This window comes from Meriones unguiculatus, chromosome X (assembly GCF_030254825.1).
Source record: "Meriones unguiculatus strain TT.TT164.6M chromosome X, Bangor_MerUng_6.1, whole genome shotgun sequence".
Lineage (NCBI taxonomy): Eukaryota > Metazoa > Chordata > Mammalia > Rodentia > Muridae > Meriones > Meriones unguiculatus.
This window is the reverse complement of record NC_083369.1, coordinates 14,246,984-14,258,154: the sequence shown is the minus strand read 5'-3', so window position 1 is coordinate 14,258,154 and position 11,171 is coordinate 14,246,984. Positions and strand designations below refer to the sequence as shown.

The window sequence follows — 11,171 nt, the reverse complement described above, 5'->3', positions numbered from 1 at the left end:
TACTTTGTTAGGAAGGGTGAGAACGGAAAATTATCTACATTTTTGAGTGGAAGGATTGGCTACAGCAGTGTGGGTGAGGAGGGATTAGGTAAATGCCTGTTCCTTCTTGAAGGCCTACTCTGTTGCTTTGTGATGTTCAACAGTTAAACTATAATTTAAAATAAAAAGCTTTTAAACTACCCACCAACAAAATTAAGCCCCGTTCTTTTTCCTAGTATGAGCATTGTTTTTCTCTCGACTCCCATTTTAGGGTTCTCAAAGTACCGAGCATTTCAAATGTGTCTCAGTTTCATAGCTTGAAGAAGGAAAGCAGTAGCCTCGGTCCCACATACCCCTCTTCATGCTCAGTAGTTTTGCCACTGCTGTAAATTAGATCAGAAGTCTCTATTGTGAAGAATCTGGGTATTGTGTTTGCTTGTAAACCCATCACTGAGTAGCAAAGAAGTTCATCCTTGGCTACCTAGTGAGTTAGGCCAGCCTGGCCTATATGAGATCCTGTTTTACCCAAAGATTTAAATTGTAAGTGCCATTTGTCATTTTAATTTTCTTTGTAATTCACTTTTTTTTCTTGCTGGGCATGGTACATGCCTTTGATCTTAACACATAGTGTGTTCCACACCAACCAAAGTTATAAAGTGAGACCTGTCTCAACAACATAAAACAATTTCAGTTACTTACACCACTGATTCAGTCCAACATTCACTAGAATTATGAACATTACAGTATATGTTTTAAAAGTTTAGAAGTCTGCTAAACCATCTCCCTTTAAGACAGGATGAGTAGAGAAACTAGAAAGAGAAAGTAACCTCCCATTCCCATGCTCCCTTCCTCTATGCCCCAACAAGGGAGGGGGCCTCAGCTGGGAAGCAAATTGAATAAATTGTAATAAATGATAATGTATATGTGTGTGTGTGTGTATATATATATATATATATATTATATATATATATATATAGAGAGAGAGAGAGAGAGAGAGAGAAAGTAACTTAGCAAATAGCCAGTTATTTCAGTACCACTATACACTGGAGAGAAAATAGGAATTTTCCTGAAGGAATTTATAACCTAATCAAAAAAGATAGCTAGTAACAAACTATTCGTGTATTTATTTGTAAATTAGAATAGTACAAAGGTATACTACTAGATTTAATATAGGATTACTAAATCGATAAAATGTTGAAGAGGCACAGATTTTAAGTCGTAAAGTCAAAAGGTCCCATATAATCTAAGGAATCCATATTTACATTTTTGAGTGTGTGTAGAATGACAAGAATTTTACAGTATTGTTCAAGCTAGCTAGAAACTAAGGACCCCAATCCAGCCAGAGCCTCCTGAGTGCTCTTTAGCTCACTGTTTGCTGCTTTTTATATACCCAATGGCAGAGATTTACATGTAATCAAAAAGGGTATGCACTGTAAAGGCACCTTCCTATCTTCTGGCTTCCTCCCCATAAGCAACCTTGCTAAGGCCAGTTTTAGTTCAGTACTGAGCTCTATATATGCAAAGATTCCCACTGAAGAGAGTGTCTTAAGTTTGTAAGATTTAGCCCCACATTCTTTATCATTTTTTTCCATGAGTCAAATGCTAATCCCTGCAAAGCATGCTGTCTTCTGAATTGCTATACACTTTCCTTGAATCACTTTAGTCAAGAAAATGAGCAGTCAGTGATAGTTAAGTTTTTATTAATAACCTTGGAACAAATACATTAATAATTAATAGTTTTTATAATCTTGAGAACTTTCACATACCACTAAACTAAACCCTCACAACATCCCTGTGAGGTAGGCAGGGTAGTTGTTATTTCCCTATTACTAGCGAGAACAAGGCTCAGAGGTAAAGTAAGGTCACATTGTTGGTCAATGAAAGTAGTACTAGAACCTAAGCTTTCTGATATTTGGCCTCCCTGAGAACATTCAAGTAGTGACATCCCTGTTGTATAAAGCACATTTCTCTTATATTGATCAGATAAACTTTCCCTAACATTCCTAAACATTCAAACTGGGATGAAACATTCGTCTTGTTACTGTACTATTTTTCATATGTCAAATATCATCCTTTGCTGATACTATTAAGTTTTGATGACTCATTGGCTATAAATTCTAAGTAACATAAAGGCTTCAGAAACGTCTGCTCATGTTTTTCCAGTGTTGGCTACATGGAACTTAAAACCAAAAAGTTCTCTTTATATTTAAAAAAAGCTTTGCTGACCTTCCCAATGATTCTTGTAGGTGTGTATACAAACAAAATAGAAAGCCAGGGCCTGGTGGCGCACGCTGAAAACCCGGCACTGGGGGAGGCAGAGACAGTTGGATCTGAGTTTGAGGCCAGCCTGGTCTACGAGTCCAGGACAGCCAAGGCTACACAGAGAAATCTTGTCTTGAAAAACCAAAGACAAGGAAAAAGAAAAAACAAAATAGAAGGGTTTAGAAATAATGGTTGGAAAATTCTGTAGGTTACATCTAAATGGAGTCAGATGACAGTAATCTGTTTTCCCTGTTAGCCTGCTAGGGAAGGCGGATCATTAGAATCTACCTTTAGGCTTGATCCCGTCCTAATATGTGACACCCTCAGCAGCAGCTAGAAAGGTGATCGGAATGGAACCAACAGACTGGTTCAAGCAGTAGTGGCCAAAGCATATATGCAGGTGCTAAGAAAAACAACTAAAAACATTTGCTCTTCAGTGGTTTTGTCCAGGTCCAGTGTTAAGTTACCAAGGCGGGTTTTCAGTTAGTTATTAAAATGAAAGGCCCTGATGCTGTCAACTTGGAATGTAGCTGATGCAACACTGCCTGTCAATGAGAAAAGCTTAACAGGTGTTGAAAGGCAAGGGCTGAGACCCAAATGCTCTGTTAATGGAGTGAAAAAGAGCAAATGTAGACACTCAGATCCAATGGAACTACAGAATGAATGCCAGGCATCTAGGGCTTATTACAAATTCCAGGGACAGTCTTTTAGATTTAAGGGCAATGGCAAGTGACTTAAGGCCATGAGACATGGGAAGAGAAAGCAAATGGAATCTAGATAACGAGTTGAGGTGGGGAGTTAGAAAAGACTAAAACCCAAATATGTTCAAAATAGATTTAGCACCCCTCTAAATCCACTATTTCAAAAACAGTTTCCTAAATTGAGAGATTTGATTAAAAAGGTGCTAATGTGAATGGCTCACCTAACAAAAGAAAGTCATGTTTAAATGTAAATGAGACTAGGAACTGAAATCCAAGTGCTGCTGTCAGTGACACATGCCAGAAAACTGCTTCTAAAAATAGAATTGCCATGGCAACACTCACCATTAATGAAGCTGTCTAGAAGCAAGTACTTGTATACCTGAAGCCTACTGAGAAAATATTTTCACTCATAACAAATCCTATCAAGGTGTAACTAATGTGAAAAATATTGCCACTAAATTTCTAAAGATAAAACTTACAAAGAATTGGGCTGTTCAGTTACCATATGGGCATGACAATTATGATGCATGTAAAATAGACGTTCCTTACATAGTGTCATCGTCATCATCATCATCATCATCGTCATCATCATGCTTCCTCTTCAGTGGGTTTGAGTCGCTGGCTATGTTCTGTGAGGAAACCATGTTGGTAATGAGAATATTTTTGGGCCCAATCATGGAAGGATTAATCAGAACATTTTGGACTGAAGTTGTTGCAGGAGCTGTAAAGAGAAGAAATCCCCAACCCCACAGATGAATCTGTGATCTGAAAGTGGACAACAAATCAGAATGTAATTTTTTATACAAGTTTCAATAGCATAGCACATAACTACATCATAGAAGAATAGAAGAGCTACAGGTAATTATTAAGAGTGGGATTCAATCTTTAAACATTTTTTTACCTTAAATTTGCTAATAGTAATGTTTACCAGGCATAAGCATGTTTGGACATATGTATGCATAAATATTAAATCTCCCTAAACCTGTTGCAAAGTCAACAAAATTTGTTTGTTTTTTTTTTAAATTACCTGAATTTGTAATTAGCATCCAGTACACTGGATTCCTGTGCAAGGCCAGGAGATATGATTCTCATAGGGCATTTTTCTAAACAATTGCATCTACCAGTACTTATGTGTGTGTATCATGGAACACATGTGGAGGTCAGAGGACAACTTTCAGGAGTTGGTTCTCTCTTTCTCTATGTGGGTCCTAGAGATTAAACCCAGGTCATCAAGCTTGGTGGCAACAGAGCCATCTTGCTGACTCAGCTTTTATCTTAAGTTGTTTCTTGTATGGAGATATATTTGAAAAGATGTGCAAGCTAAAGATACACATTAGAAAACTGCTGCGCCAGCGGTCTATTCACAGTATTCCAATCCTATCTGCCGCCTATGAAGTGAATTAAGGCACCTTTTCATTCAAATTTACATTTCGAACATACTTATCGCTAAATTGTATCATTTTCTTGGGTTTGACTAGAAGTGATTTTCTCTGAAGACACCTTCAATCCGTGAAGCCCAATTTCTTTTCATTTCTAGTATTTTAGGATTTGACGAGCACACTCCTGAAATTTTAGGTATATGTAAAACTTCATGTAATCTTACAGACCTTGCTTGAAGAACCCTGATTTGTAGCTTTACCTGTCAACTTCCTGTTGTGACACTAAAGCAAGTCTTCCTACAAGAATTCAAACTGTTCTTTGAGAATTATTCATGAATTCTGTACCCCACTTTCATATCATGTTACCTGGTTTGGCAGGTGTGGCTTGAGAAGGCGGAATCTGCACTGCAAATCTTTGGCTTGTTACTGACACTGGAGTTGGAACTTTATTTGGGACAGATACTGCTTGTGGTGGTGCTGGAGTTACAATGAACAGATCATATTAGTTAGATGACTTATTACACATTTATATTCTATACACCATAGCTTACAGGAATATACTGTTAAAGTACGCAGGACTGATGGGACAGGAAAAATGAGGGCAGAAGCCAGGATGTGTTGGCGGACGCCTTTAATGCCAGCACTCTGCAGGTAGTGGCAGGAGGATCTCTGTGAATTTGGGACCAGCCTGGTCTAAAGAGCGAGTTCCAGGACAGACAAGGCTACAGAGAGAAACCCTGTCTTGAAAACAACAATCCCCAAACCAAAAACAAACAAACAAACAAACAAACAAACAAATAAAAAGTGAGGGCAGAGTAATTAAAATTACAATGGGTATTCTTTCCCTGTAATTCCTCTCTTGGGAGTTTTTTCTTACTTTAGTAAATATGTTTACTGTGCTTTAAAAATGTAAGTTTGCTTAATTTTAAAGATTGATTCTTTAATAGAAATTTTGGGCTAAGACTTATAGTATGGGTGGTTAAACCCTCAAGAATATACAACAAATGACTAGCAATGTAAAAAAGTAACTGGTACCTGACATTGGCTTCCTTGCCTGTTACATGTAACTGATCACTATACCCTACTGTTATTTATGCACAGCGGCACACACCTATATAGTCCAGCTAGTCTTATGGCAGAGACAGGCAGAACACTTGAACTTAGGGTTCAAGTCATGTCTGGGCATCATAGATAAATTGCAAAAAAAAAATGGCAATCACTTAGTGTGAATATACAGGTGAGTAGTATATGACTGAAAAGTTACACAGATTTGATATGCAGATTTCTGCTCACAGGAGGTCATATACAGATTATTTGAGCTATACAACTAACTTTAAAATGCTGACTTGTAACTTTATATCCTCAGACTGTAGAGAGACAGTTCACACTTCAAAGGTCAAATGCTAGCTGCGCAGTATTCTACAGGTGTAATCTGAATGCTCAGGAGGCTGAAGGCTACAAGTTTAAGGATATTCTGGGTTACGGAGTAAGACCCAGTTTTAAAAAAAAATCATTATACTTAAAATATAACAACACCTATAAGACTCAAGTTAATGGCAGTAAGAGCCATGAAATTAATACAAGTGAAAAGATTTTTTTTCTATAAAACATGAAAATTAGAAAACAATTTTTAAAAATAGTATAAGTAATTCTTAAATACCATTCACTAAAAAGAACCAAGGCAAATCTTTGGAGAAGTGGTTGATTCTAAAACATGGATATAAAAATATAAGATAGGCTTGGAACATTGTATGTCAGAAATGTCCACTCTCACTGACCAATATAGGATGGTTAGTATGATTTGTCTTTTTTTGAGATGGGGTCTTTCCACATTACCTGGGCCGGTCCTTGTACTGTTTTTAAAAGGTAAGTATTAAAAACTACTTTTAAGAACCTTGAGCTTCTAGGCACAGTGAAACATGCCTGTAATGCCAGCCCACGCCTGTAATCCCAGCACTCTGGGAGGCAGAAGCAGGCAGGTAATGTGAGTTTGAGGCCAGCCTGGTCTACAAAGTGAGTTCAGGACAGCCAAGGCTACACAGAGAAACCCTGTCTCAGAAAACAAAAAGCAAACAAACAAAAAAAATCAAACCAAGCCAACCAACCAAACCAAAAAAAGAACCTTGAGCTTTTTGAACCTGTACCCAGTTTATCAAGACATTTCCTTTCGTTCTTATTTAAGTAGGTAGCTGGCATGGGTGTGTTTGGAGACGTGACTCATAGAAGGTAGAAACACAGCTAAGGGTAAAGTGTTTCTGAAATCACAGTTTCTACCAACAAGAATTGGGTCAATGTTATTTGGGATAAGTCTTTTTTTTTTTTAACTGAATATGATTGAAAAGCATTTTTTCCCCCTTAAATCAGAGAATGAGCAAAATTCTCAAGGGCAACATACTGGAGTTTCTGACTCCCATTTTGACTTGAGTTACAGTTCAAACACAAATGCTGAGGCTCTGTTTTCAATATTCAGAAAGGCCATTTGGCCCTTTTACTTACCTACAGTAGGAGTAGAAGGTCTGCTACTAGCAGCACCGACATTTAATCTAGGAACAAGTCTTCCTTGGTTAGGTCCCTAGAGGTTTAAAAACAAGTTAGTTTCAATGTTAAGATTTGAAACCTAAACTGGAAGAGTTAAATTGTTAACTGCTGATGTGTGTTATTAGTATATGATCCATTGCAAAAAATAAGGTTTTTAATTGTGTTTTTCTTTTTATCATGCTACCGAGGACTGAAGTTTCATAGCTAAATTTTATATCCAATATTTGGTTTTTGCATGCATGCATACATACATAATTATGCCTATTAATTCTGTATAATATTTAAGGTAGAGTCTTATGGAGACAAATGCTCACTTGCATTATAATATTAGATTTTAACTAGTCAGTATCCTAACTTTGCCTAAATTAAAACTGTCTTACAGCAGACTTTCAGAGAACACATGTGACCCAATAGGGAGAATTTACTTTTCAGTGCTGAGAACGCCTTAGGTCGCATTTCTGAAAAAAGGTCTGATTACTAATGTCATATCACTCACGTTATTATTGGATCTCACATAAAAAAGCTATGGCAAAGTGGAAAGATTGTGGGCAAAGTTCCAGGAATTATTTTAACTTTTACTGTGCCAGCTATAGGAATTTTTAGTTTTATAAGTTTATTTATTTCACCTTTTGTTTTGTTTTGTTTTGTTTTCCTTTTTCGAGACAGGGTTTCTCTGAGTAGATCAGGCTGGCCTCAAATTCACAGAGATCCGCCTGGCTGTCTCTTTGAGTGCTGGGATTAAAGGCCTGTAACACCATGCCTGGTTTACTTACACCTTTTAAAAAACATAAACTAGGGGTGGGAGAGATGGCTCAGTGGTTAAGAGCATTGTCTGGTCATCCAGAGGTTCTGAGTTCAATACCCAGCAACTACATGGTGGCTCACAACCATCTATGCAGGGATCTGATGCCCTCTTCTGCCATGCAGGTGTATATGCAGATAGAACACTCGTCTATGTACAATGAGTAAATCTTTGAAAATAAAAACCATAAACTAACTGAAACTTATTCCTCCAACCCCTTTGTGAGATAAGACGTTCACATAGCCCAGGATGGCCTTGAATCCTGCTTCAGCTTTCCTACTGTTCGAATTACAGCCATGAGCTACTACCCCTGCCCAGAAATTCTTACCTTTTTAATTAAGGACTTCAGCCTATAGTTTGGAGCTGTTAAGCAGTATCTATCAGGTGGCAGTCTAGGTCCTGCATATGGCTTAATCAATGGCAAAGGAGTTTGATTTTTCTGCCTTGCAATATCTAGTAAAAACTAAGAGAGAAAAATCCTCATTAGAAACAGAGTTGTTAAAGCGTAAGTAAAAAAAACAAAACTGCAAATAAATGTTTGCTCACATCTCTTGGGGGAGGAGAGGTAAAAGACTGGTCAGCCCGACACTGGATGGCCAGTCTCACGTCATCCGCGTCAACAGTAGGTTTCTTAGCGTGACTTGAATAAATTTTTGCATCATCGAGAATTGTAGTCACATAGCCTTTAAGAGCAAAATAATTGTTCTTCAATGAATGGAGAAGTCTTAATAGATCTTGTTTGAAGGCAAGATCTTAACTAGCCCATACTGGCCTCCCTAGGTAAAGCAGGGGAGACCTTGAACTGATCCACTTGCCTCCCCTTCTCAAGGGCTGGATTACACTGTGTGCCCCCAAGACTGACCTGAAGGCATCTTAGTATTTAAAGCTCCTTGTTTGAAAAGGTTCCACTAATTTCTGGAACGTCGACGAATTTTGCTTTTAATAACTAATTTCCCTAATTCACATGATACTTTAGTTAAACAGACATACCACATATATGATGAAATAATAAATATATGCATATTTTATATTACTATATTTAAAATAATATATATTTCTGTCCCTTAACTTGAGCTCCTATTCAGTGCTTTTACTCATTTCTAGATTAGTAACAACAGCATTTGGTTGAAAGTGTTACAGTAAATGATCTTTTCTAATTCAAAAGGTCAATTTTTCGGGTGTATGTATGTAACTTACGGAAAGCAAATTCCAGCATTTGATTTATAACCCTTGGCTCATACTCTGTGATTCCCATGTCCTTCAGGATCTGTGCCATCACCTGTGGATTCAAAGAAAAAGAAAAAGCCAGAATCATGATGTAAGTGAAAGAAATCAAGGCTGGACTGAATGCATATTTTTATGTTTGCTACAAAGTCCCTTACTGCTCCTCCTTGTGCCTTACCCAGTGTCAGTTACCACACAAAATCAGTCTTCCGTTCTGGCTGAAAACTTTTTAGCAAGGGTGGGGGCAAAGGCACAAGAATGGCCTTTACTGGCTTTCCAGGCAGAGGTAAGGGTGGCTCCAGCTGGCTGTCATTTTCGGTTGTGACAGTGAGGGAACTTAGCATCTGAACCCGTGTTGCCATCAGGGCTCGCAGGGAAGCGGCGAGGCTACAGACTTGGGGGTCTGGGAGACCTCGGGCCAGAGAGATAAAGCCTTGCAGCAGAGCTTTGGAAGAGCTCCCCGGAAGACAGGACAGCGCCCCGGGGACAGGGGATTCCCATTGCCCTTTCCTGGCCACGTAGCCCAGCTGCCAGCGCTGCGTGAGCCACCCTCGTCCCCCGCCCGGCTCTGGGTCCAGCCTTCCTCACAGGTCCTGATGGTTCGAGTACGCCAGGCCCCTCTTCCCTCGCGCTTACCAAGGCATCCCTCGGAGCGTTCTTGGGAGGCGCCATCTTGCTAGGCTCCATTTTCTCTAGCCGCTCGTCAACCGGGGAGAGGGAGCAGCTGGCGGATTCCACCTCGCTCAGGCTCCTCCCCTGTGGGGGATGGAAGGCGGTCTTAGCGAGCAGCTCGCGGGCCTGGGCGTTTCCCAGCCATGAGCTGCAACCTGTGTGGGCACAGCGACGGGGCACCCAGGCAGCCTCTGAGATGGAGAGGTGCAGGGAAGTCGCCTTAGAAATGCTCAGCGACCATGACCCACGCGTCTCCAGCTCTGTTCGGACCAGCCTCACTCTGCTTAACGACCACGGGTCCTCTGAGTTTCCTGGAATTTCCGCAGACGCCCTTTCGCTCTCCACCAGCCTGAGGGTGAATGTGGTTCTGGCAAACACAACAGTCCCTTACATTTGGATGTCACATTACCAATGAATACATTTTTGTCCAATCACTACATTTACACGGGCCATAGTGACACTACAAAATTATTTGCTGCTTAGCTGACATTCAAATTTAACTGGGTATTCTAAATTCTTGTTCAGATCTGTCAATCCTACCCAACAGACCTGTTGGTCTCGACCCTATGGTGTGTGGGGGGTGTCAAAGGACCCTTTCACGGGGGTCGCATATCAGATAACCTGCATGTCAGATATTTACATTACAATTTGTAACAGCAACATTGCAGTTTTGAAGTAGCAATGAAAATAATTGTTCTAGTTGGGGTTCATCACAACACGAAGAACTGCATTAAAAGTTTGTGCCTCCCAGATTGCCCACTCCTATTTTTTTTTCCAGAATACGTTAAGCATAGGGACCCACAAAGAGAGGACAGAGCAGTAAAAGACTCTTCCCGCCAGACAAGTCTAGAGACCTGTCCTCTGAGTTCTGTAATTTATAGATGTGACTTTCACGCCATGACAACTACTCCCCACTGCCAGAATAAAAAAGGCACCAGCTAACGGTCTCTGACTTAAAATGAGTCGGAGAATTCTGTTCCTATATTCATCAACGGCTCTACTATCTTCCTCCTTTAAAATGGTTGCCGTGACACCTAATCAGATGCAATCAGGCCTATTAATTAGCAACAAATCCTATCAGGGTGACCTCACAAAATCACATCACATCTCTTTCTGTCTTGGTTTTTGGTTCTAGAGCTGCGATGGTAACATCTTTACCAAGATTACTAACATTATAGAATTAGGCTTCCCAAATAAGGCTCCGTCACTTTCTCACAACCGAAAGCATGTTAATTATAACAAATACTGTTTTACTTAAAATTCTCCGGTAGTACCCCCACATATTAATTTAAACTTTTGGGGCTTAGAGAACCCTTCAATTTGGGTGGGGCAGTTTACCTCAACAAACGCCTCGGCATTCTCATCACGATCAACCGATGACTCAGCAGCCATCTTGAACTTTGATGGGCTTCCCACGCGGATCCCCCTTACCCCCCCACTGTGGGAAACTTCATTGTTCGGTAGGGTCTTTCCTCCACTTGTAAAACAGCTGATTATTGTTCCGTAGGGTTTTTGCTATACTCGTAAAACAGCTGAACAATATTTGAAACTAACAATGATAACAGTATCAAAATAAATAGAAACTAATAAATGAATAGTAACTAATAAATAATT

The 11,171-nt window shown here is 39.6% G+C and overlaps 1 protein-coding gene across 1 annotated transcript; it reads right to left on the bottom strand.

Moving 5' to 3' along the window:
* Positions 1-1,658: 1,658 nt before the first annotated feature.
* Positions 1,659-9,841, bottom strand: Taf9b (TATA-box binding protein associated factor 9b). The gene is made up of 7 exons (XM_021627699.2): positions 9,522-9,841; positions 8,859-8,940; positions 8,208-8,344; positions 7,990-8,124; positions 6,818-6,893; positions 4,688-4,798; positions 1,659-3,663 (listed from the first exon to the last, which is right to left on the bottom strand). Exons 1-7 carry the CDS (start codon positions 9,570-9,572, stop codon positions 3,488-3,490), a joined length of 768 nt encoding a protein of 255 aa, XP_021483374.1. The 5' UTR covers positions 9,573-9,841; the 3' UTR covers positions 1,659-3,487.
* Between the last annotated feature and the right edge of the window lie 1,330 nt (positions 9,842-11,171).